General features: G+C 39.7%; 2 protein-coding genes across 7 annotated transcripts in view; one reads left to right on the top strand and one right to left on the bottom strand.

The window, feature by feature from the left end:
• Positions 1 to 10967, bottom strand: part of Shprh (SNF2 histone linker PHD RING helicase) — a 72923-nt gene extending 61956 nt beyond the window's left edge. For 2 of the 4 annotated variants that reach the window (XM_031380383.1, XM_031380385.1), the window contains exons 1-5: positions 10764 to 10967; positions 7930 to 8582; positions 5102 to 5231; positions 2799 to 3017; positions 429 to 507 (exon numbers count right to left, since the gene is read on the bottom strand). In XM_031380383.1, coding sequence (XP_031236243.1) covers positions 429 to 507; positions 2799 to 3017; positions 5102 to 5231; positions 7930 to 8544 — 1043 coding nt within the window. In that variant the 5' untranslated portion in view covers positions 8545 to 8582; positions 10764 to 10967. The remainder of the gene's footprint in view (positions 1 to 428; positions 508 to 2798; positions 3018 to 5101; positions 5232 to 7929; positions 8583 to 10763) is intronic. The other 2 variants (XM_031380381.1, XM_031380384.1) reach the window with 1 other exon arrangement.
• Positions 10968 to 11084: 117 nt separating this feature from the next.
• Positions 11085 to 27363, top strand: part of Grm1 (glutamate metabotropic receptor 1) — a 443300-nt gene continuing 427021 nt past the window's right edge. For all 3 annotated transcript variants that reach the window (XM_031380374.1, XM_031380375.1, XM_031380379.1), the window contains exon 1: positions 11085 to 11162. The gene's annotated coding sequence lies outside the window, so the exon portion shown is untranslated. The remainder of the gene's footprint in view (positions 11163 to 27363) is intronic.

Here is a 27363-nt window from a genome sequence, read left to right as displayed (position 1 = left end):
TTCTTAAATCTATAAATTGATAAGTAAAAGTTTGCCTTTATAAAAGAATGACATTATTTGAGATATAAATCTAATCTCTCCTTTATTCTCACCATCTCTGTGGTAGCATCTTATTACAAGGCCCTTGCTGGCCTAGAACTCTCTATGTAGACCAAACTGGCCTCCAACTCAGAGCTCCCAAGTGCTGGGATTAATAGCATGCCTAACCATGCCCAGCCATCTCTGTCAGTCTTGATAGCTCAGCAGCTTCAGCCAATTATGATAATTGTATTCACTGAGAAATGACAAATGCATTTTAATTCTGAGTCTATCCTAACTGCAGAAATATATAAGACTTTCAGTATTCCTCAATACTGAGCACATGTTAAATTCTCAGTTTTTTACTGTACATATTTTATTAAAATCAATCAGATAAGATTTTGCCTTACCAGCCTGTGTATGGATTATAGTAGAGTTTCAAGCCATCAGGTGTAACAATTTCTCGCCACAAGAAGTGCAGGGAGTTATCTAAAGTGAAGTATAAGATATAAGAGCTTTTGTTTTAATTTTTTTTTCTCCTGTCACATAGTGATACTAAGATAAAACAAACAAAATGGCATGGGATACTGATTCAGGAGATCCATATCCTTAAGAAGGCTTCCTCAGGAAATGCTACATCATTGCTGCTCACATATTCCTCTAGTACTATTTGCCAGCTTCCTTTGCCTTTGCTTTTGCAGACTCATAAGCAAGTAGTAACACAGAAGAGCAAAGCACGATAAACAGCTCAGGGGAAACTAATATATAGCACCAGTTCCAACCTGGTAAGGGTTTTGGGCATTTGCGAAGTGCAAACGTGTGTCTCTGTGTCTGTATGTGCTTACTATTCATCAATTTGAGGGGTTTCTGAAAGCTAGTAGAAATTGGAAATGGTACCCAAGTAAAGGTAGTTGATCCTGACTAGGACTGGCCTTGGGGATTGTGTCTAGTCCTGGTCCCCTCTCTCTGTTTCCAGACTACAATGAGAGGAAGAGCTCCTCAGCTGTACGTCATTGCCGCAATGTAAACATTGTGAACACACATAATATGCTCAATGACTAAAACTACACTGAATAATCTATGAATTATTTTCAGTACAAAACCAATGTGCAATTATGTATTTACTTTATACCATTAAAACTCAATAATTACATAATCAAGTACCGATATCTAAGTTTAACGTTATCCTTCCCAAGCACTGGCGGCTAAACTGTGCTCAAACATAGCTAGCTAAGTCTTATAATTTAAAAAAAATTGAAGATGTATTTGATAGCATTCCTCTACTTCTGAAACAAGATTTTTCTTCCCTCTAAATACCTAACCTCTCCTTGGGCCCAAAGCAATCAAGTTAGCTATCCTTGCTCTGAATCGTCTCACTCAGTGAGTCTCTGGAGATGATTTTCTCAGATTCTCTTGTCACTGTGGCAGAAGCCTGACAAGAACTGGTGATTCCAAGTTTACAGATTTGTTAAAATACATCAAATATTACCTTTAAGATCAAAGCATTTTGTTGTATGTAAGTTATTCCTTATGGAAATTATGTATCTGAAAATTAATTTAGAGAAAAAATAATACTGCCTATGTGGGGCTTCATAGAACTGACAATTTCCCAAACAAATAATAATGAGGGAAAGCCTGAATGAGAGCTGGGCAGTGAAACATACAGATTATGAAACTTTGCCAAGAGCATCCAACTCCAGAGTTAGATGTTGGTTTCAAAACAGGGGAGGAGAATGCGGAAGAATATGAATGAATGAGATTGTAGAAGATAGGGAAATGAGATGAGGAAGGTAATTTGGGAAGAAGACAAATGTATTGGTATTAACAGGATAAGGAGCAAGAAGAAATACTGCCTATCAACTGATAATTCCTAAAAGGAAAACTTAAAAAAAAAAGTTAGGTTGCTAGAATATTTGGAAGAAATAAGTAATATCACCAGTAGTTAACTAAAGCAAATCTATATAGGAAGAATCAGAGCTAGTTAATAACTCGTTGTACGGAGTTATGTGTCTACTCATTTAAAAACAGTGCTGGTCTAGTGATGTACAGTTTTAAGCCCAGTGCTTAGGAGGCAAAAACATGAATTCTAATTAGAGCTTGAGGCCAGCCTGGTCTACATAGTGACTGAGTTCTAGAACAGTCAGGAGTTACACCAAGACTATGCCTCAAAACAAACAAAGGTTATTACTAAAATACATCCCTGCAATGAATCTCTTGGTTTATTTATTTTGTGGGAAAAGCAAAAAATGTAAACTAGGAAAATTAGTCACATTTGCAAACCTGCTGTCTGTTGATAATATTTACTGACAAGTTAGGAAAGTTCTTACACATAACTAAGTTCTAAAAGCAATCCTTTGTAAACAAGTCATGGTTTTTCCTCTCCCCGCCCCTTTCTCTCCCTCTTTCTTTCTCTTTTGAGACAGCAAGGCACATAGCCCAAACAGGCTGGCCTGGAAGCCACATCATGGCCTGGGATGACCTGAATTCCTCATCTTCCTGCTACTACCTTCCAAAATGATATTACAAGTAGGAACCATGATTTAAATTAATTTCTTAATTTTCATACATTCCCATTAAGGCTGAAGGAAGAACAAGCTTAAACTTTTAAAAGTAAGAAAGTCACATATTATTTTTTCTAGGTATCTATTTTGAAAGACATCTTAGAAAATTATTCTCCTTTCAGTATGATTACTTGCCATCACCCCATACATGCCCCACTATTGACTATCTCCAACATTGTCCCTCCTGATAAGCCCTTCTTCAAGCCATCTTATACTTGCCACCAGCAGGAGTGCTTCTGAACTGCTCTTGCTGTAGCATCCAGTTGACTGCCTCTCTCTGGTAAGGTCTCAGGACCGGAATCAAGGCAGGGTGCTGGACATCCACTTGGACTGACTGTGTTTCTTGCTGGTGTGTTTGCTTCACAAAGTGATAGAGCTCATCAATATCTTGACCCTCTGGCTCACTCTCTGAATTCTCTTCATCTTCTTCCAGCACATCTGTATATCCAACAAAGGTATGTAACAGGATCTGCATTGTAAGGTACAAGCAATTGTTTCTTTTTAAACCCATACCTTCCCACTCTGAGTGTTTTACTTGCCACTTTGCAATACCTTCTGGATTGGTCTCACACCCAAAAGTCTCACTGCTCAGTTTTCTTCAAGGGGCTGGGAATGTAGATGCATGTGCTTCAAAAGGCTTGCTAACCACTAGTCCTTATTCCAGGAAACACCACGCAGTCATCCAGCTCCACAGTCCTGTTCTATGTATTCCGTGACTGGAAAACACTCCTCAAAAAAAACTCACCTACGCATTCTTTAAAAGAGTTCAAATGCTGCATGGCATCTATTTTCTGCTCCATGGTTGTGTGTTATTTTATACTTTGACTGTAATATATCTGCCTTCTCAATCACCTGTGCACTTGTCACAGAACCTCAGAGACACTGACAAGTTCTGTTCTTGTAACTATTTAATAAATATGAGAAACTGAGTATGAATTTCACCTGTAATTTATAAACTATTTTATCACTTTTATATCTTAACATAAAAAAATCCTTATATTTTTCATAAAAAGTCCTAGTTAAGATATTAGTTCCTTAATTTTTCAGGCTGGGAAGGGCAGGCCTTTAGTAGCAGTAGGAATTAGTGAGGAGGCATGCTGAAAGACTGATTAATGTAAGCATGTCAGGCTAGTACATTCTACTAGATGAATACAAGTGCCCTGTAGAAGACTCACACTGTAACTTAAAAAAAATGAAAAATCCACATACACGTGAATTAGTCTTTCAATGTGAAGAAATGAACGATTTTTATGTCTAAACTGTTCTTAAAGAGTACAAATGCATCTTATATGTTCAATGACTAATAGTGTTCTGGATAATCTACAAATTATTTTCAATACAAAATTTCACATAGGATTATCACAACTATACAGTGTAACTATATACTTATTTCTTACTATTGCAACAAAATAATTAATGTAATCAAGCACTGATAGCTAACCTTGAAGTTTTCCTTCCTGGGCACTGGCAGTTTAGGTGTGCTCCAACATAGCTGGCTAAAATTCTTATAACTAAAAACATACTCTAGATTAATTTGATAGCATTTCTAATTATGAAACAAGATATTTTCTTTCCTGTAAATCTCTAACTTGCAAAGTCACTATTATTACTATTGTGAAGTTTTGAAAGAATGAGCTATGGCAACCATGTACCCGCTATGTTCAAAAACAGATTTTCAAAACACTCTTAACATGAAAATTTATAAGGCTAAGGCTATAGCTCGGAAGTGTAGTCCTTCCCTAGCATGAGTGCAGTTCTGGGTTTGACATCTAGCACATAAGGAAAAAGAAGAAAAACAAAAAAAACAAAAACAAAAAACCAACCAACCAACCAACCAACCAACCAATCAAACAAACAAAAAAACAAAGCAAAACAAAAGGAATGAGAGAAGAGAAAATTATACCTGAAAACACAAGCCCCTTAAATGTCCACTGTAATCTGGAGAGCCAGGCTGTTTCTCCAGCAGCATAGCCGGGTGCCCCTCAGCTACTTCCCAGGTCTAGCCGTGACAGACAGTACTGAACAAACAGTGCCTTTAGTTTGTTTTATCTCTATTACTGAGCTATACTTACTAATATTCCCAGGCTCTTAGGTACATGCTAACTAAAAATTCCATGTCCTGCCAACAAATAACAAAGCCATGTGTTCTTTATAGGAATGTATCTCTTGAGATTCCTTATCAAACTGCAAAGGAAAATAGATTAAAGACCAGCAACAATCTCCAGCTATTAAAAATTGTTGCAGAATAGCTAAGAAAATCAATCAACCAGCTTCATAACATTTTTGTAGAATAGCTAAAAATAAGTACATACATTTCTTGAATGCTGGGCACAATACTAAGCAATTACAGTAAAAAAGCAAACTGTATCAGTGAGGGCATTTCAGACTTTGTCACACAGTACTGTATAAAGAACACTCAGATTTCTTCATTTTATTACTTGTTTTTCAGGTTGTTATGTGTACAAGTTGAGGAGAAACTGGCAATCCCAAAATGCAATTTTAAATCTTATTCTGTTAATTACCTGGAATAAGGAAATTATGTAACTTTTCCATCACTCTCTTCATGAGCTGATTGAACTTTTTCATTCTGGAACTTGCATCACTCATGAAGTCCAGTCTTGTTAGGCCAGCTTCCAATATGTAAATTCCAACCTACAAAGAATTAACACACGTCAAGTTTTACTGGGAGTAGGTAATTCTTTATAAGGACACAAGAAAAGCTTTTTCAGAGTCACTATTTCTTAAAAAATGTTGAATTTTTTTTTTTATGTATATGGTGTTTGTGTCTGCATCTATGTCTGTATATCACATGTGTGCAGTGACCATGGAAGCCAAACAAGGACAGTGGTGACCCAGAGACAGGAGTTACAGATGACTGTTAGAAATGACATGTGGGTGCTGGGAAATAAACTCGCGTCCTCTGCAAGAGCAGCCAGTGTTCTTAACCACTGAGCCAGTTCTCCAGTCCCCAGATTCACTATTTTAAAGGTTTTAACAATGTCTGCTCTACAGGCAGGAGATACACTTTATTTTCACAAATTGACTCTATAAATGTCTATGATACATTATTTATTAGAAAAATAAAAACAAAAAGACTCCCTTAAATGGGACTAAAACACAATGTGATGAAAGCCTCAATTCTACCCACCAAGACACTGGTTTCTAAACCTAATGGGCATCTGAATAATCAGTGAAGCATGGTACAAGGAAGCATTTCCTAGCTCAGCCTTTTGAGGTTATGTTTGGGAATCCTTATCAATGGATCAATTCAGTCATATGAAATAAAAGGCGGAAGAAAACAGACCTTGACTATGTTAAGTATCTTAACTTACAAAACAATGCAGCTGTTGAATCCTAAGAGTTGAAACATTCAAATTTAAGTAGAGACAATGACATTTAGGAGTCAAAGAAATTTAGGAAGCATAACTTTTGTTTAGACACAAATGTTTTCATTTTTAAAATGGAAAGTCTATGAGTCTTTCTAGACTATGACTAATATTAGTCTATGACTAATAGTTTAATTTTTAAGATTTCTAATGGTAAACCTTGCATTTTCTTCATATCTCCAGCTATCCTGGGCCTAATTCCCTAATGACTGAAATCCTTCATTTCTTCTGCTGAAATTTTAAGAATCAAGCAACATTACACTGGAACAAGTGGCAAAGATTTCATTTCAGAATTGTACTTATTTGCATCCTGTTCACCAGGAGATGGCTTAAATATTTACATGCTTAGCCCAATCAATGTCAGAGAAAATGGAAGAGATTACAGTATGGTTTGAAGGGTAAAATACAGACACATAGGCTATGATTTCTTATTTTCCTGCTACCAGCAAAATTCTGGTCCTCAAAATCAGTAGACAGGGAATTGCAGGGTGGAGTTCCAGTTTCAAGGGAAAAGTTAACTGCTGTATAATGCTTTTAAATGTTCTCTACTCTTTAGGTTAGTGTGAAATAAATCTATGGCCATTCCACCCTAAACACAACAGATCCCTTCAGAAATAACAATTAGCCTACTGATATAATTTCTTTTGAGATATAAGAAAAACATTTCAGTGACACAAAGATGAAATAATTTCTTAGGATTTTTCTTTCAGCCTTTAGCATGAAGGCATATCATCTTCTTACAAAGTACATCTACTTATATTATCTCACCTGATCTTAGCAAAATTTATCATAAAAGAATGGGTATTGTTTATAGTTCATAAAAAGTCAATATTAGAACATCTGAGCGATCTGCATATATTTACAAAACTTAATGCAGATCTTGAAATGAATTACAAATTTACTGATACTGTTAGTTATCAGACACTTTAATGGGCAGTGAAGATAAAAGACTTCACAGTTTAGCAAGCAGGAAGGATGCCAAATGTAAGTGTGCTTTAAATATAAGTGTGTCTTAGGGTTTTACTGCTGTGAATAGACACCATGACCAAGGCAACTCTTCTAAGGACAACATTTAATTGGGGCTGGCTTACAGGTTTAGAGGTTCAGTGCATTATCATCAGGAGTATGGCAGCATCTAGGCAGACGTGATGGGGGAGGAGCTGAGAAGTCTACATCTTGTTCCAAAGGCAAACATGAGAAGACTTGCTTCCAGGAAGCTGGGAGGAGGATCTTAAAGCCCACGCCCACAGTGACACACCTACTCCATCAAGGCCACACCTCCTAATAATGCCACTCCCTGGACCAAGCATATACAAACCATCACAAGCAGCCAAAAGAAAAAAGAAAAAAAAGAAAGAAAATAGATACACTGGACAAAGACATGTAGTACCATGCCTGCGACTTAAAAAACTTTTTCTATGCATCTATGCATTAGATTCTTTCTGAACAGACTATCCGAGATGGGGAAGAAGAAACTGAGAAAAGCACAGGCAGAAAGACAGGATATATGTTTGGGAAACAAATTTTGGAATTTCAGGAGCTGGATAAAAAACAGCAACAAAGGGTGAAATTTAATGACATGATAGGAAGTTGTAAGTCAGAATAGCAAGGTTACACTTACATTTTACAATCAGGAAATTAAGTCATATTTTAAATATACCATTTCTGAAACAAAATAGACTCAAGATTTGAAAACAGAAGGTATTATAATGCAAGATAGTGAGAACCAAAGCAGGTAACTTTGAGTACAGAGGCAGGAAGAGAAAACAGGAGAATCTCCTTAGGAAAGTACAGCCTGACTATTTGTGATTGGCAGGAGGATACAGTCTTACAGTTATTTAAAGCCTCATACAAAGTTATTCTTTGAAACTTAATAATGCGGGGCTTATTGCTGGGTTTTGAGACTTTCTAAGTTAACATCAGTGAATTACCAGTGTAGACACAACACCACAGACCCTGAGTACCTTGATTGTATGGTTTCCTTCTGGTCTCTGGTAGAGTTTTATTCCTCTTCTCTTCTGTAGCCAGGCCAAATCCTGTAACATGTCACTACTGAAGGAGGATTCCACTCGAATACCCTTGCCACAAACACTGGCTGATCCTTTAAGTACATTTTCTTGTTTCTCTACATCTTTACATTCTGAATGAACATAAATCAGGAAATGACTGCTTGACTCTGAACGAATCAATGTAAAAGTCCTTTCAGAAAAATGTTCAACTAAACTCTCTTTGGGGAGAAGCTGAAGAGCAAAATCTCCCAGAAATGCTTTCCAAGAATGATCCACACGATAGGGAGAAACTGTTACATTCAAAGTCACTGACAAAGGGGTCTCTTTATCAGCGGATTCTAAGGGGCTCAGAGTCTCTGAACGCCTCTTCTTCTCTCTGTGAACTGCACTTTCAGGAGGGTCTTTGTCTATGATGACGCAATCCGCAGAGTCGGCATCTGAGCAGGCCTGTTCCTCAGCCGTCAAGGTGAGCGGCTCCCTTCTCAGGTCCTCATGCATGTCCCAGTGTAGCTGCTGCTGCTTCTCCTCATCTACCTTCATCGGGGGAGCACGTTTCCTTCGGCTGCTCATCTTCACGCTTTCACTTTCTTGGTTAGCAAATGTGAATTCTAAATGGCAAATTGAATAACTGATGTGAGGCAGGATAAAGACAGGAAGAATTAAGAGAACGCACTCCATACAGTCAAGTCTAAGCCTCTAGCCAATTATAATCCAAACTCCAGATTAATTAACAACATACATTTGCTGTAAAGGTTACCAACATAGAGGTAATGTATCTTTTATGAGGAAATATTTTCAAACAAAAACATTAACATTGTGACATTCAGGCTTACAGCCCAAATGTGCACAAACCTAGGCTGGGCCTCACTCCTGGATATGTTCCAGGACTTGCACACACAAGACTTCCACTTACAGTGAAAATATCCTCATTTCCTGAATCACATCCTAATCCACTTCTTTATCTTAACAATAACCCTGTGATACTAGGCACATTCCTTAGCAGTCCTTACACAAAACTTGAAGTCTGTTATGTAATGTGAACTCTTCAAAATAGGTAAATTGATAAGAAGACTTAAGTCAAATAATAGCTGCTGTGCTTTGGCCATAAAAGTTCCTGACAGGTTACATTTCAGAACTGATCCCTGGCTGGCGAGGCTGTTTTAGGAGGTTCTGAAAACTTGAGATGGGCTCTAGGTGTAGGGAGTTGATGCTGGTTGCGGAGCCTGGAGGCCCAGCCTTGTTTCCTATCTTGTCTGTTTTCTTACCTACCCAGGTGTGAGCAAGCAACCTCACCAAGCTACGGCAACAAGAAGCACTCTCACCCCGCTGCGTCTTCCCCACCAGAATGGATTGTTTCCTCAACTCCCTGTAGTTGCTTATTGTCTGGTAATTGGTCACCTCAAGGAGAAAACTAACAGGTAAGAAACACATTAACCATGACCTCATGTATCAAATGTTGTAACCGTTTCACTCATGTTTAGTAGAAAATTTTAGTTAAGAGACAATCCCATTAAAGAAAACAAATTATAATACTATACTTGATGGCCAACAACTAGGAAGACAAACCTCTCACCAAGTCAGAAATCCTGTCTCACATGTTAGTTGCATTTAACCCCACACCATTGCTATTTAAATCCAATGAGCTTGACAATTCGAAAGCACTAACAAAACTTCGCTTGATCCTTATACAGTTCAAAATCCCTTAGAAATATCTTCTTTTTCAAAAAGTAAAAAAAAAAAAAAAAGAGGGAAGAAAAAAAAACACTCCCACACAATGGTTTTATGGATTAAGAGTGTGGTGGCAAGGAGTGGCACTATTCAAAGGTTTGGGCCAATTGGAATAGGTGTGGCCTTGTTGCAGTAGGTGTGTAACTGCAGGTGTGGGCTTTAAGACCAGTCCCAGTCCTCTATGCCTGGAAGCCAGTATTCTCCTAGCAGGCTTCAGATGAAGATGTGGAGTTCTAAGCACCCCCTGCATCTTGTCTGCCTGGATGCTGCCATGCTCCCACCTTGATGATAATGGACTAAACCTCTGAACCTGTAAGGCAGCCCCAATGAAATGTTGTCCTTTATAAGACTTGCCTTGGTCGCGGTGTCTGTTCACAGCAGTAAAACCCGAACTGAGACAAAGAGTAACAGCTTGGGCAAAGAATAAAGTGGTGATAGCAATTCATGGGACCTCGGCAAATACAGGAGCTAAGGCAAACATGCAGGAGAAAAATGAAGACTTCCCATGATAAATTCAAGCCATGCGGATTAAAAGGCACCACGCTGAAATGGCAAGTCCTTAACAATACTGTAACCTCTGACAGTGTACCTTAACCATAAACCAACATCTTCATTCACCAACCTGGTGCTCCTGGCAGCGTCAAAGTGCACACAATGCACAGGAGGCAGGGCGGTTCTGAAGGCGAATGTCACTCCCGGGTCTCCGAAGGTCCCTGAGAACTCGCCTGCCTAACTTCGCGGCCTCTGAAACTCTCTCAGCTACCTGCAGTCCCACGCACCACCAGCCTGGGCACAGCGCGGGGCCAGCCCCTTCGGGGCACGTCAAGCGCCCGGAGGGACAGCTCGTGACAGGGCCTCAGCACCCGAGCCTGGGCAGCCAGCACCCATCCTACGCGAGAAGAGCTTGGCCCATGTCCGGGCTGGAGCCGAGGCGCGGGGCCTCGCAGGGCAGATCGCTCCCGATCCCGGAGCTTCGCAGGAGCCCTCGGAGTTTCCCTGAAGCGCAGAGCCAGCTTCCCTCCGTGACTCTAACCCCAGACCCCGCACCCACCCTGACCTACCTCAACCGCTATGCAAGCACCAGTTGCCCGGCACAGCCCTCCTCGTAGGCTGCAGATCCCGGGCCCACGGCCGCCACATACACCTGCAGGAGTTGCGCACGCGCGCTGCACGCTGGGTGGAGCTGGGCACCAGGGCCGGAAGCCACAGCGCCCGCTGAGAACAACCGGAGCGCCCGCTCCAAGCGAACGCGCAGGACCGGTCGGGACGCTCCGCCCCTCTCTCCCGCGCTGGCTTCAAAAAGCACCTCTGCGCATGTCCGGCCCCCGAGGCCCCGGTAGAAGACTGTTGAAGTCTCGCGGTGTTTGTGCACCAGCCCATCCCCGCCCCGCCTCCCCTGGTATTAGCAAACGCAAGATGGGCGGGGCCCGATGGAAGGGGCGGGACTCTTCGCCAGAGAGGTAGGGATGTTGTGAGCTGTGGGTTTAAAAAAAAAGAAAAAAAAGGCAGAAACTTACATAAAACGGAATTCTCTCCTGCTGCACACTCAACCGGAAAATTGAGACTTAAGCTATACGTTCCCTCTGCTTGTTATCACTAGTAAAACAATTTTTATAATTTATGTGTAAAATGCTACATTTGTACATGAATTCATGGCACATAAATAATATATCATTGATTTTATTAGTTTGGAGTGTAGAAAGCAATGAGGTAAAAGCAAAGAGAAGGTTGAAGAGGAGTTTGTTGTGTAAGAAAAGAAAGTAAGAAAGGAAGATTATATGCAGTGCTTATCAGTGAAGTAAGATGAATTATGCACCAACCACCCATTCACACTTTTTAAATCTTCATGTCCAATGGTTTGTTTTCCCCCTATGGGGGTTTGAATATGCGTGGCCTGTGGAAAATGCTACCATCAAGAGGTATGGCCTTGTTGGAGGCCTGTGGGGGTGGGATTGAGGGCTTCTAGTGCTCAAGCTTTGCCTCCTGCAAGATACAATCTCTGGTGGCTGCCTTCTAATTAATATGTAGAACTCTCAGGTCCTTTTCCAGCATCATGCCTGTCTGAACGCTGCCATGCTTCCTACTGTGATGATAATGGACTGAACCTCTGAACCTGTAAGCCAGCCCCAATTAAATGTTTCCCTTAAAAGTGTTGCCTTGGCCATTTTGTCTCTTCACAGGAATGGAAACCCTAAGACTCCTCCTAAAGCATGTTTTCCCAACTACCTCAGGACTTTAAGCAATTCTCATTGCTTAAAGTATTGCAGATGAGTTTTTCATACCTGTGAATGAATAATATTTATGATTCCCATTTGATAGCTACAAGTAAAATAATCTTAATCTACTCTAAAGGTATCAAGCATGACATTTATAATTACAAAAATAATGGCATAATGCTTTCAGAGTGAATATGATACCCCCCCAAAGCTTTGTAATAGTAGTGTTGGCAGGAACTGTTCTTGGCAGGGAATGGAAGAGCCTTTCCCAAGCCACCGTCCAGCAGAATAACAGTGCGTGCTGACTCTAGCACAGTGTGCTAAGTCAGTTCTGGGGGGGCCTGGGGGCATAGCAAAAGTAAATATTAGCTCCATTTCTTTTAAGCCCTGCCAAGTTTCTGGGATCCTCAGTAGGTTCTTAAATGAGATTAAATACTGAACAACAGTAGTATTTGATTATACCAACTATATCTGCATACCATAGCACCTCATCTTAGATCTAAACTCCTGGGAGTTAACTTTAAGCAAGACTGAAAACTATGACCCTGCTAGGAGAAAACATGGGGGAAATACTTCAGTACACTAAAATTGGCAAGGTTGTATTTTTCCTAAGTAAGACCCCCCAAAAAACATAGGAAATAAAAACACAAATAGACCGGTGAGAGTACATTAAATTAAAAGGTTTCAGCACAACATAATGCAACAACCAATAGAGCAGGAAATACATGAGACTATACTGATTATAGGAAAAAAGAATTGTCAAGCACATCTCTGACAAGTTAATGCTCACAATATATAAAGAAAAACAACTCAATACTAAAACAACAAAACCCACAAACAACAAAGCATCCTTAATAATCTGCTAGGAAAACTAGATACATACTTGCAGAAGAATCAGATCCAAATGTAACACCTTGCACAAAACTCTCTCCAAAAAAACAGAGCTAGATGTGAAACACAAAACTGCTAGTCAGAAACAATGGCAGTATCCTATAGGACATAGGTATAGAAAAGAAAATGTTCTGACTAGGACTCCATTTGCCCAAGAAATGAGGCCAAAAATTAACACATGGAATTCCATAAAACTAAAAACAAAGCAAAACAAAACACACAAAAGAACTTTTGTGTCTTTTGAATGAATACTTTGCACCCCCAGGATTAATGAGAATTTTTACCAACTATATACCTGACAGAGGATTAATTTCAGAACATATAAGGAATTAAAAAAAAAAAGTTAAAACAAGCTGCCCCCAAACTGCATTAAAACCAACTTAATCTTATCCCTGACTAGTTTACAAATGGCTACTATATTTGGCCTTGAAAATGAATGGAGGTTACCCCTAATCTACTCTTCTAACAGCTAGCATGACTACCTCCCCAATGGTTTACTCCAGATACCTACTGTTTCTCCTGGGCACGTGCTCATGTTTCCTCTCCCCTCATGGTGGCTTCCTCCTTCCCTATCCTCCTTCCTCCTGGTCTCCTCCAACAAGGTCACTCTATCCAATCTACCTCTAATAGCTGTAAAACTAATATGGTTTTAGCAAAGTTTATTTAAACAATAGTTTTAAATTAAGAAACAATGTTTATACAACAAAAACTTGTAAACATGAGAAGTCACTCATAGGCCTAGACCTTTGGGTATAGAATTTAGCATTACAATAACATGACAATAGACTAAACCTCCACAATTCCCCTTTTTTATCTAAATAAAAAAATATTCTTCCTCTTATAATAATAAATAACATACTCTAGGAACAATTATGAAATTATTATGAAAATGATTTACATTAAAAAAACCAATCTGTTCATATTTGTCAACTGAGGAGAAAATGTTCTATTATCCATTCTACCTTGGTAAGTTCAGAATTCTGTATCTAAGTTTTTATCCTAACTTTTATTAGGCTCCTGAAATTACCTTCTTTGCCCTAGCACATCCTCTAAAATCCTTAAGCGCTGGGTGGTGGTGGCACACGCCTTTAATCCCAGCACTTGGGAGGTAGAGGCAGGCAGATTTCTGAGTTCGAGGCCAGCCTGGTCTTCAGAGTGAGTTCCAGGACAGCCAGGGCTACACAGAGAAACCCTGTCTCAAAAAAAAAAAAAAAAAAAAAAAAAAGGAAAAGAAAAAAAAAAAAGGAAATGATCTAAAATCCTTAAACTTATATATAGTAAGACTCTGACTAGTCTTCAGCTCTATCAGAGGCCCGAGAAGGAAATAAATATTACCTGAGTATGCAGGAAGCACAAGAATGCAGCTTCCAAAAATATAGAAATGACAGAGACAGCTGACTGCTTAGTCCCCAATATTTTCAATAATGTTGGGGCATCTATCTTCAGCCTTCTGGCCCAGACTATCTGACAGACTTTTTTGTGAAGCAGGAATTATGGAGGACTTGTTTACCCTGTCTTGGCAGAGCTTGGCAGATGACTTCCCTATATCCATTTGTCCTTTCTGGATAGCAATCTGTTTTTAGATAAAGGTAGAACATTATCTTTGATCAATAGCTAGCTTGCCACAATTGAAGCAACTCCAAGGGGAGGTTCTTCAATGCTCATCATCTTCGTCCATGTTGAATGGGATGCTGCCAGTAGCTAACGTCTCAAAGTCAAAAAAGCCTTAAATTAATAGAAAACATCTTTAAATTCCATAGTCTGTGAGTCTCTGAGGATTTGAGGATCATCTATCTATTCATTGCATATCTGAACAAGCAAATGTTACCTGGCTCCAGCTATCTAATATCTGTATAACACAGGATGTATATTTTGGTGATAATACAGACTAGTATTTGACAAAACCATGAGTTTAATTGACTGAATGCTAACCTGTATTATTAATTGTTCTAAACAGTTTGTAATAGCTATTAAAAGCAGTGGGATTAAACCTTGCACTTCTAAATGAGTTACAGAAGCATACTACCTGTTTAAAGGTTGAAATATACATATATTATGCTGTATCAAAGTTAATCTTAAATTTTGTTTCAATATACAAAAATTTATGCCAATGAAAACCTTAAGCCCGTATCAATATACAAAATTCTGTACCAGTGTGACAAAATATAACCTTATTTTTGTATCAGTATATAAAATTTTGTACCAATGTAAGATTGTGTCTAAAAAATGCTTTTGTTTCAAGAGCAGATTCAGTAATCCATCCCTATTTGTCTAATTTCTTAAAATACTTCTATACCTCCCTTTTGTCCATTCTTTCCCTTACCTAGAAGAGGAAGGAAGAAAGAAAGAGAGAAAAGAAAGAAGAAAGAAAGGAAGGAAGGGAGAAAGAAAGAAAGAATGAAAGAAAGGGCTAAGTCTAAGCTCCCAAACACAAACAAACAAACAAACAAAAATAGCACATTCAAAATACTGGGCCTGGGACCTGAATAAAGAGTTCTCAACAGAATTTATAAAACCACAAAAACTGAGTAACAAATCTCTGAAAAAAAAAAATGTTTGTCATCGACTTCCAATACACCATCTGTACCCAGAGCTTGGGCTGATCCACAGTCTGCTGCGCACAGGTCCTGCCAGGATAGACCTGTTCTCTCAGGAGTTCCTTCATACCCTGGCTTGGAGGTGAGACAGCCATTTTCTCTCCAATCACTCTCTGGAGTGGGCCAGTCAGGAGGGAGCAGAACACAGGAACAGTGGAGCAGCTGGGACAGGATCCTTCCATTCGCCATCTGTACCCAGAGCTTGGCCTGTTCCAGAGCCCTCTGCACACAAGTTCCTTCAAGAGAGAGCTGGTCTCCCAGAAGTGCTAAATAGACCCAGGCTTATGGACCCACAGGAGGGTGTCCAGCTACAGACAGCGAGAACATTTAACACCAGAGACAACCAGATGGCGAAAGGCAAACACAAGAAACTAAGACTACTTGATATCATCAGAACCTAGTTCTCCAACCACAGCAAGGCCTGGATACTCCAACACACCAGAAAAGCAAAATGTGGATTTAAAATTATATTTCATGATGGTGATAAAGGATTTTAAGAAAGACATAAATAACTCCCTTAACGAAATAGAGAACAACACAGGTAAACAGAACACAGTTAAACAGGTAAAAGCACTTAAAGAGGAAACACAAAATCCATTAAAGAATTAAAGGAGAACACAGTTAAACAGGTAAAAACACTTAAAGAGGAAACACAAAAATTACTTAAAGAATTACAGGAAAACACAACCAAACAGGTGAAGGAATGGAGCAAAACCATCCAGGATCTATGTGACAGGAGGAATTTCTTATCTGGTCCAATCTGTAGTTCTGTGAGCCTCTTATGTTTATGGGTATCTCTTTCTTTAGGCTAGGGAAGTTGTCTTCTATAATTTCGTTGAAGATCTTTACTGGCCTGTCGGGTGCTGCGCAGGGTAGTGGGGAAGTAAAGGGGTGGGAAGGGCAAGAGCTCGGGTAGGCAGGAGAGTGTCGCTCGCTCTCCACACTGCTTCCAGGTGGTCACCTGGCTGTGGGAAGCCACGAGATCCCAGTCAGCTGGGGTGTAGAGGGAACAGTGCAGTGGGTTCTCAGTCTCGGGCATCGCAGACACTGCTGGATACCTTGGGAGAGCTGAGAATAAATTGGGAGGCCCAGGGGCAGCTCAGTCAGCCCCTGGTCTAAGGGAGAAAGGGGTGGGGAGAAAAGGGGGGGGGCCCAGTGGTTCCTGAGCAGGCATGGAGCGAGAGTCCTTGGTCAGGTCTCCTGGCTGGAAACGCTGGAAGGCCTTCCTGTGGCAGATTAGATGAGGCTCTTTAGGGGAAGGCCTAAGCCATTGCCCCAGCAAGGTGAGTTTAGATGGGAGGCAGTCCATAGTCTTAAGACATTCATTGTAGAAAACAGAGAGAGAGAGAGAGAGAGAGAGAGAGAGAGAGAGAGAGAGAGAGAGAGAGAGAGAGAGAGAGAGAGAGAGAAGTAGAGACCAACCATGGCCATGTGGAGAGAGAGGAGAGGGAGCAAGATGTGAGAGTAAAGACAAGAAAAGAGCAAGAAGTTAAGAGGAAGAAAGAGAGGAGGGGGCAAGCAACTCCTTTTGTAGTGAGCTGGGCTACCTTTCTGTTCCCAGGGGTGGGGCATACCTGGCTATGGTCAGGTGACTATGGGGGTGAATCAAGCCAGAATACTGGGAGCTTCGGGCATTGTCTAGCCACAGGATAATGGAGTTGAGGGCTTGTGGTGTTAGCACCCTAATGTCTGGGGGCGTAACTTTATTGTTCCATCCCTTGTAGAATTTTCTACTGGGTCTCTGGAGTAAGCCTCATTCAACCAAGAACACAGGCTGCCTTTCATGGTCCAACATTGGCCCTTTAAGTCGGGAATCTTTACTCTCTTCTATACCTATTATCCTTAGGTTTAGTCTTCTCATTGTATCCTGGTTTTCCTCGATGTTTTAGGTTAGGAGCTTTTTGCATTTTGAATTTTCTTTGACTGTTGTGTCAATGTTTTCTATGGCTTCTTCTGCACCTGAGATTCTCTCTTCTACCTCGTGTATTCTGTTGGTGATGCTTGCATCTATGATTCCTGATCTCTTTCCTAGGTTTGCTATCTCCTGGGTTGTCTCCCTTCATGATTTCCCTTGTGTTTTCCTTTAATTCCTTAAGAGATTTTTGAGGAAATTAAAAAAAAATTAATAGATCCTACTACAAAAGCCTATATTCAACAAAACTGGAAAATCTGGATGAAATGGAAAATTTTCTACACAGATACCAGGTACCAAACTTAAATCAGGAGCAGATAAACCATCTAAACAGTCCCATAACTCTCAAGGAAATAGAAGCAGTCATTAAAAGTCTCCTGACCCAAAAATCCCAGGACCAGATGGATTTAGTGCAGAATTCTATCAGATCTTCAAAGAAGACCTAAAACCAACACTCTTCAAACCACTCCACAAAATAGAAACAGAAGGAACACTACCCAATTCATTCTATGACACCACAATTATACCTAAACCACACAAAGCCCCAATTAAGAAAAGAGAACTCCAGACAAATTTCCCTTACGAATATTGAGGCAAAAATACTCAATAAAATTCTTGCCAACTTAATCCAAGAACACATCAAAAGGATCATTTACCACAGTTATGTAGGCTTCATCCAAGGGATGCAGGGATGATTCAATATATGGAAATCCATCCATGCAATCCACTACATAAACAAACTCAAGGAATAAAACCACAGGATCATTTCATTAGATGCTGAAAAAGCATTTGACAAAATTCAACATTCCTTCATGTTAAAAGTCTTGAAAGATCAGGAATTCATGGCGCATACCTAAACATATTAAAAGCAATATACATACAGCAAACCAGTAGCCAACATCAAACTAAATGAAGAGAAACTGAATCCCACTCTCTCCCTATCTATTCAATATAGTACTTGATGTTCTAGCTAGAGCAAGTAGAAAACAAAAGGAGGTCAAAGGGATACAAATTGGAAAGGAAGATGTCAAAATATCACTATTTGAAGATGATATGATAATTTACTTAATTTACCCCAAAAATTCCACCAGAGAATTTCTATAGCTGAAATACAACTTCAGCAAAGTGGCTGGATATAAAATTAACTCAAACAAATAAGTAGACTTACCATACTCAAAGAATAAACAGGCTGAGAAAGAAATTAAGGAAATGACACCCTTTACAATAGTTGCAAACAATATAAATTATCTTGGTTTGACTCTAAACAAACATTTGAAAGATCTGTACAACAAATCTTTAAGTCTCTGAAGAAAGAAATTGAAGCAGACCTCAGAAGATAAAAAGATCTCCCATGCTTGTGGATTGGCAGGATTAATATAGTAAAAATGGCCATCTTGCAGAAAGCAATCTACAGAGTCAATGCAATCTCCATCAAAATTCCAACCCAATTCTTCAAAGAGCAATTCTCGAATTCATCTGGAATAACAAAAAACCCAGGATAGCGAAAACTATTCTCAACAATAAAAGAACTTCCAGAGGAATCACCATTCCTGACCTCAAGCTGTACTACAGAGTAATAATGATAAAAACTGCATGGTCTTGGTACAGTGACAGGCAAGTAGATTAATGGAATAGAACTGATGACCAGAAATGAACCCACACACCTATGGCCACTTGATCTTTGACAAAGGAGCTAAAACCACCCAGTAGAAAAAAGACAGCATTTTCAACATATAGTGATGGTTCAACTGGTCGTCATCATGTAGAAGAATGCAAATTGATCCAATCTTATCTCCCTATACATAGCTCAAGTCCAAGTGGATCAAGGACCTCCACATAAAACCAGATACACTGAAACTAATAGAAAAAAAATGGCTAAGAGCCTCAAGCACAGGGTCACAGGGGAAAATTTCCTGAAGAGAACACCAATAGCTTATGCTCTAAGATCAAGAATTGACAAATGGGACCTCGTAAAATTGCAAAGCTTCTGTAAAGCAAAGAACACTGTCAATAGGCCAAAACAGCAACCAACAGATTGGGAAAAGATCTTTACCAATCCCATATGCAATAGAGGTCTAATATTCAATATAAACAAAGAACTCAAGAAGTTATACTCCAGAGAACCAAATAACCTTATTTTAAAATGGGGTACAGAACTAAACAGAGAATTCTCAATTGAGGAAAGTCAAATGCCTGAGAAGTACCTAAAGAAATGCTCAACATCCTTAGTCATTAGGGAAATGCAAATTAAAACAACCCTGAGATTCTACCTCACACCAGTCAGAATGGCTAAGATCAAACACTCAGGTGGCAGCAGATGCTGGTGAGGGTGTGGAGAAAGGAACACTCTTCCATTGCTGCTGGGATTGCAAGTTGGTACAACCAGTCTGGAAATCAGTCTGTCATTTCCTTAGAAAATTGGACATAGTAGTAACTGAGGACCCATCTATACCACTCCTGGGCATATACCCAGAAGATAATCCAACATGTAATAAGGACACATGTTCCACTATGTTCATAGCAGTCATATTTATAATAACCAGAAGCTGGAAAGAACCTAAATGTCCCTCAATAGAGGAATGGATACAGAAAAATGTGGTACATTTACACAATGGAATACTACTCAGCTATTAAAATCAATAATGTCATGAAATTCACAGACAAATGGATGGAACTTGAAAATATCATCCTGAGTGGGATAACTCAGTCACAAAAGAACACACATGGTATGTACTCACTGATAAGTGTATATTAGTTCCAAAGTTCTGAATACCAAAGATTCAATTCACAGACCATATATGTAGACCAAGTATAAGGAAGACCAAGTGTGGATGGTTCAGTGCTCCTTAGAAGGGAGATCAAAATACTCACAGGAGGAAATATGGAGACAAAGTATAGAGCAGAGACTGAATGAAAGGCCATCTAGAGACTGCCCCATCTGGGGATCCATCCCATGTACAGTCACCAAACCTGGACGTTATTGTGGATGCTGGGAAGTGCTTGCTAATGGGAACCTGATAGGGCAGTCTCCTGAGAGGCTCTACCAGAGCTGGACAAATACAGAGGTGGATGCTTGCAGCCAGCCATTGGACTGAGTGCAGGGGTCTCCGATGGAGGAATTGGAGAAGGGACCAAAGGAGCTGTGGAAGTTTGCAGCGTCATGGAGAGGGCAACAGTGTCAACAGGCCAGAGCTCTCCACCAGCCCCGAGCTCCTGGGGATTGGACCTCCAACCAAAGAATACACATGGAGGAACCAATGGCTCTGAATGCATATGTGACTGAGGATGGCCTTGTTGGATGTCAGTAGGAGGAGCTGCCCTTGGGCCTGAGGGTATTCAATGGCCCAGTGTAGGGGAATACCAGCGCAGGAAGGTAGGAATGGGAGCACCCTTATAGAGGCAGTGGGAGCGGGGATGGGATAAGGGGTTTCAGAAGGGGAGACTTGGAAAGGGAAAAAGAACTGAAATGTAAATAAAGAAAACATCCAATTAAAAATCTAAAATCTTAAAAAAAAAAACAAGAACCCCCCCAAACCCCCAAACCCAAAAAACTAGATGATAATTATGTAGAGGAATATATATATATATACACACATATATATGTATATATATACATATATACACATATGTATGTATAGGTATACATATATGTGTGTGCATGTGTATATGTATCATACACACATGCGCGTGCGCACATACACACACACACACACACACACACACACACACACACACACACACACGTGATCTTTCCATAAAGCTCAGGCTGTCTTACAACTTACTGCCTTCCTACCAAAAACAAGCCAACAATAAAACAAAACAAAGATAGAAAGCACCAAAACAACAAAACCCCTTACCCAGCTTAAAAACATGCTTTAATCCTAAAGATATATTTTACAAAATGAGCCTTATGATTAGGCAATAGATTATGAAATAGTACATATATATTAAACAACAACAACAATGCACTAGGGTCTGGAGAAATAACTCAGCAGTGAAAAGCATGAACTGCTCCTTCAGAGCACCTTGTTCCTTTCCCAGCACCCACACTGAGTGGCTCATAACTGCCTGTAACTCTAGCACAGAGGACCCAATGCTTTTGTGGGCACTGCACTCAAATGCACACTCAAACATACACGCATACAAAAAATTGAAAATTAAATAAAACATCTGATCAACATCACTAATCACTAAGAAAACAGACACCAAGCCCTCAGTGAGATAAATAGGTTATAAACAAAATGGCTACTTTTTAAATTTTTAAAACTAGGAAGTGTGCTTGAAGATGTGGGAAACAAGAACAATTTGTATATCCCATTCAAGGGAATGGAAACTATCTTAGTAAATATTAAAAACAGCATTAAAAACAGTGTAAGCATGTGACCCATCAGTATCAGACTATAGACTGAAATGAAATGAAATCAGAATGTTGAAGAGATATCTGTGCTCCTATGTTCTTTTAAAACATTATTTAAAGAAGTCAAGGGTTGAGAATAACCTGAGTACCATGAATCAATGAATACACAGAACAGAATTATATTGAAGTCAAGTAAAAATAGAAATACCCTATCATCTGCAATAGTGTGGACAGAACTGGAGATCATTGCTAAATGAACTAAAGCAGGCCCAGAGCGGTAAGCATTTTATGATCTCACATACATGTAGAATAGAATATAAAACGCTGATCTCATAGAATGTAAGAATTAAACAGCAATTCTTAGAGTCCAAGGAAGAAGAAAGAAAGTGAGGTTGAAAGGTTAAAAAAAAAAAAAGGGGGATGGATACTTAATTTCTGAGTGCAGAAATCTCAGGTATGTTATTGCACAGAAAGGCAACTGCAGATAATGATCATGTTCTATACATGTGAAGGGCCCGAAGGAAAGTGTTTTGAATGTTCTTACTATCAAGGAATAATAAATGTTTGAGGAAATAGATGGTTAACCCGACTTAAACCTTGTATTCCCGTATGAAAACACCACCCATAAAAATCATTTAAACAAAAAAATTATGTATAAAATTTATAATCACTTCTGTGTAGCCGCATTTAGCATTATAGCAATCTGAGGAACAGATCAGTAGCTGTTTTCTGAAGATTGGTCTAAGTGTCCCTCTGCCAGCTGAGTGTGTGCAGAACAGCTCTGTCCCCTGAGTGTACGAGGTACACAGGCACCAATGTGTGCTCACATCATGATTCTGGGACTGTTGCAGAAGGTCCACCTTCACACCTTGTGGATTCTTTCACAGCAAATGCCTGTCTCGCATGGGACAGAGTGAAGCTAGTGTATCTCCTTCCAGTTACATCTGGCTATCCACCTTGCTGTTTATTGATTGACAGAGATGAAATAAAAATAAATCAACAATCCAATTATCCCAGGTAACTCTACTGAAAATAATTCAGAGACAAATGCTGGGAGTCACTTGGGCAGATAATCTCCTATTTATATTCTAATTGATTCTGGAATGGCTAAAAAGCAAGCTTGATGCTGTGGTTTGCATCTTAAATATTTCTGTAAGTTCCTTGAGTTAAAGGCTTTATCCTTAGTTGCTGCTATGAGAGCATGGTAGAACCTTCAGAAGGTAAGTACCTACTAGAAGGAAGTTAAGTTGTTGGAACATGCCTTTGAAAGGGATTGTTGGAATCCAACTCCTTCCTGTTTGTTTCTTGGCTATAATAGAGCAGGCCCATTCCAGCATGCCCTTTTGCTGTGTTAGACTGTAATGTCATAAGCCCAAAGCCATAAAACAGAGAGACCACAGGCCAAAGCCCTTGGAACTGTGAGTCAAAATATAACCATTTCTCTTTCTAATTTATCTCTGGCATTTTACCACAGTCCTATGAAGCCTACAAATAAACTTGCAGAAATCAAATCTTTGTTTTCAATTACAACAAAGTTATAAGTGAAGGCTCCAGTCCTTAAAATTAATTTATACTCTTGACATGCCAAAACTAGCATTAAAAAAATGGAAAAGAAAATAGAATATAAACATATTGTATTAGTTAATTTTTTGTTGCTGTGATCAAACACCAGGACAAGAAACAATTTACAAGAGTTTATGTTGATTTATGGATCTAGATGTCAAGGATCCATGATGGTGGGGAAGGCACAGCCTGTGGTCTAGGAGCAGGAAGCTGGGTAATCACATTTGATCCATACTTATGGAGTAGAGAGTGAGCAGAAAGTATAACAAGGCTAGAATGCCTGAAAGTACACCCATCCACAATGATGTACTCCCTCCAGCATCCACAATGATGTACATCCTCCAGCATCCACAATGATGTACTCCCTCCAGCATCCACTGTGATGTACTCCCTCCAGCATCCACAGTGATGTACTCCCTCCAGCATCCACAGTGATGTACTCCCTCCAGCATCCACAGTGATGTACTTCCTCAGCATCCACAGTGATGTACTCCCTCCAGCATCCACAGTGATGTACTTCCCCACCAAGACTCCACCTTCTAAAGGATCCAGATACTCCAATAATGCCACCAACTGGGGACCAAGTGTTGAATATGTGATCCTCTGGGGGAAGTTTGTCATTAAAATCGCGTTATCTAATGCTTTATTAGCATATATTTTATAGCACAGCAAACAAAACTCAGAGAGTTATGCTGTAAACAGTATTCTAAGCTACATTTTAGAATTGAATAAAAGGCCCAATGTATCTGGACAGGCTAAAAGAAATTACAAAAGAAATGTTTGTACTTTGCTAATTATCCTGAAAATAGCAATCTTCTTAACAAAATAACTCTTCAAACAAATGATCAGAAGACACAGAGCTATCTAAGGAGTGCCAGCATCTATCGCCCAAATCTTTGGGACAAAAGCAAATGAAAGAGCAGATATATCTTGGTTTCATAGCACAATGATTGCCTAAGATAAATGCATTAATATGTGGGTTGCTAAATCTCTGTTGGATCCTGATGGCCATTTGGTCATAACTGTGAGACAGTCATGGACTTAGTTTTAGGGATGGTGGAGTTGGTATTGAGGAAAGTTCCATCTGCAGTCTATGCTGCTGTCTTTAACTTCCAGTCTGTGTGAGTTCCATATGGAACAGCACAGCAGGACAGCAGCAGCTGTATAAACAGAGATTGTGGCCCCAATCTCTTTCATTTATTACTCCAACAAGAAGAACTTAGCTTAAGTTCCTGCTCTGCCTTCTTACTAAGTGCAGGACCTTGAACAAATCATTTACTCTGACACTTACTTTTGTCTTCTGAAAAGATGAGGTGAATAATATCCTTCTTACACACACCACAGAAATTCTGAACTGTTCGTGTGATATAGTCACCCTTTCCACAAGGAAGTTTGTTTTTAATGTGTTCAGACATAAGTGCATAAAATATGGAGTTCATATGGAAATGACTAGGAAATGATAGTGCATAATGCATCTGAATTAATGTTCTTTAAAGCATGTTAGTCATTTGTAAATAGACTTGTTATGAAGTTTTCCACTCTCACCTCATCTTCAGCTGCATCATCCTTCCAATTATGAATTTGTCAATGAGTTTTTCACTACTTAAAAGTCATCTTAATCCATAAAACAGAAGGAAAAATACTCATTTTGAAGTGCTATTTCTACTGGAGGAAAGAAAAATAATATATAGTCATGGAAAGAGCCCATGAGATTAAATATCATTTCACAATGAGTTCAACTAGGGCTGAGAAGAAAAGTCATCAGCAAGTTATGTTGAACAGGGCATATAGTACATCACAGAGAAACAGCTTGAACTGACTGATGGGACCTTGTTGTAGAAAGCATTTAATTCTGGTCTGAGGTTTCTACCCTGCCTTTGCCATTTAAGTTTGTGGGTGAAACACACACAACCTTTATATTTACAATAAGCCTTAAACAGTACAAAAGCTGGGCAGCTGCCTACCCTCTATGCTGTTAAAAATCTACTTTCCTAAGGATAACCCCAAGTTAACACTTACTACATTTCATCTGGACTACTCTTAACTCCTATTGGCCAGCCCTCAGGGCCATGTTCTCTTGATTCCCAACCAGTGCAGCTTCTACTTCCTCCTTTCCTGCACTTTCTTCTCCTCATGGTTGCTCTCTGACCCCAAGCCCACAAAACCTAACCCTCACCTTTGTCTCTTCAGCTCAGTTATTGGCTGTTGGCATCTTTATTAATTAATCAGAAATAACTTGGAGGTAGGGTCATTCAGCATCTTCCATGCAGACTCTCTGGGCAACCCATTATGGGGACCCAGAATTAGCATTAGAATACAAGCAGCACCAGGCCAACCCACTACAGGTTCTGTCATTCTGGATGAGTCAATCTGAGTAAAACTATTTTCAACAATCTTTTTTATTGAAAAAAAAAAAAGTCTGTGTACCTGAATTTCCCCATTTCTTCTCTGTGGTTTCTGTAAATGCAGTGGCTAGAAATGAACTGAAGAAGTAAAAATGAGTTTAAGAAGTCAAAGTAGTTTTCTCAGCAGTATCATTATGGCTCCTTTTTAACTTACAACTGTCTAAGAGATACAGAAATAGTTTCCTGGAGAAAACGTAAATGTTATCAGTCTATAATACATGATGGTTATTTCCTAGCCTCCTCCTCCTCCTCCTCCTCCTCCTCCTCCTCCTCTTCCTCCTCCTCCTCCTCCTCTTTCTTCTTCTTCTTCTTTTTTTTTTTTTCGAGACAGGGTTTCTCTGTATAGCCCTGGCTGTCCTGGAGCTCACTCTGTAGACCAGGCTGGCCTGAAACCCAGAAATCTGCCTGCCTCTGCCTCCCAAGTGCTGGGATTAAAGTCATGCACCACCACCGCCAGGCTCTTCTGCTTCTTCTTGTTTTTTTTTTTTTTCCAACATAATGTTTTTATTGATTATTTGGGAATTTAATGCAATGCACTGAGATTCCACTCATTCTAGTCTATCTAGAGGAACCCCCTTATTTCTTTGAGATAAGGTTGCTCACTAAATCTGGAGCTTGCCGGTTTGGGCCTAGAGTGTGGTCAGGTCCATTTTCTTACCCTTGTGCCCTCCCTCACCCCAGCCACAAAATTCACCAAGTATAATTTGTATTGCCCCTATACTAACTGGAACATGATCAAACTCCCAGTGGCCAGCCACTTAAAGATAACTGAGTCTTTTCCCATCCCTCCTACAGAAGCCATCATCTGTGAAGAGCTACACTTCAGCATCTTTATCACAATTTTTAAAGGACTCTTTTCAATGGCTTCCTGGCTTGACTGTTTTTTTTTTCTTTGGTGGGGGGGCCTAGGGAGAGGTTTGTTGCACAAATTTTGAATGTCTCTCATTCTCAATTAAGAGTCTGGAGTCATCGATACCACTGCAACATAACACTTGCACATAACAGCCAGCCGCAGCACAGATCATGGACACCAATATGGCCCACTGCTGTAGCACGAGTCACAGGCAACAACATGTCCTCTGTTGGAAGCACAGACTTCAGACATCAACCCGTGAAGGGCACATTTCTTAAACTGATAATGAAATGAATCAGGCTACACAAGTTGAAATCTTCAGCCTACCTTTTCCTTTTTTCTTAGCTGTGTGTTCTTGAGTGACACTCTTATCTTAGTGAGTCACAGTTTTAAAATAATGTACTCTAAGTGTATTCTGCACCATACACAGACTTGATTGTAACATAAAGCATAACTTTCTTTTTAAACAAGGTTTCTGAAGCTAAGAAAAGTTAATAAAAAAGCTGTAACTGGTGATCTTTTCAACCTTTTTATTATTGTCATCTATGGTAAAACAACTTTGTTGTGAAGAGCTATTCTGGGGATTGCAACATAGGTTGCATCCCTAGTCGCTACCCATGAAAGACCAGCAGCAGTACTCATGTTACAGTCTCTTCTCAGACTCAGTCGAGACTCTGCTGGGGCACAGTTGTTGCCTCCCTTAGAAAAGTTGCTTGGAGAGATGACTCGGTGGGCTTCCTTGGCCGGCATGAACAAGACGTGAATTCAGATTCATATGGCCAATGTAAAAACTAGTTGAGTGTGCCCATTCATTCCTCTAAGTCCAACACCAGAGAGAGAGAGAGAGAGAGAGAGAGAGAGAGAGAG

Source organism: Mastomys coucha, unplaced genomic scaffold (assembly GCF_008632895.1).
Source record: "Mastomys coucha isolate ucsf_1 unplaced genomic scaffold, UCSF_Mcou_1 pScaffold2, whole genome shotgun sequence".
NCBI lineage: Eukaryota > Metazoa > Chordata > Mammalia > Rodentia > Muridae > Mastomys > Mastomys coucha.
Note: the sequence above shows the minus strand (reverse complement) of the source record. Positions and strands in the feature narration are given on the sequence as shown.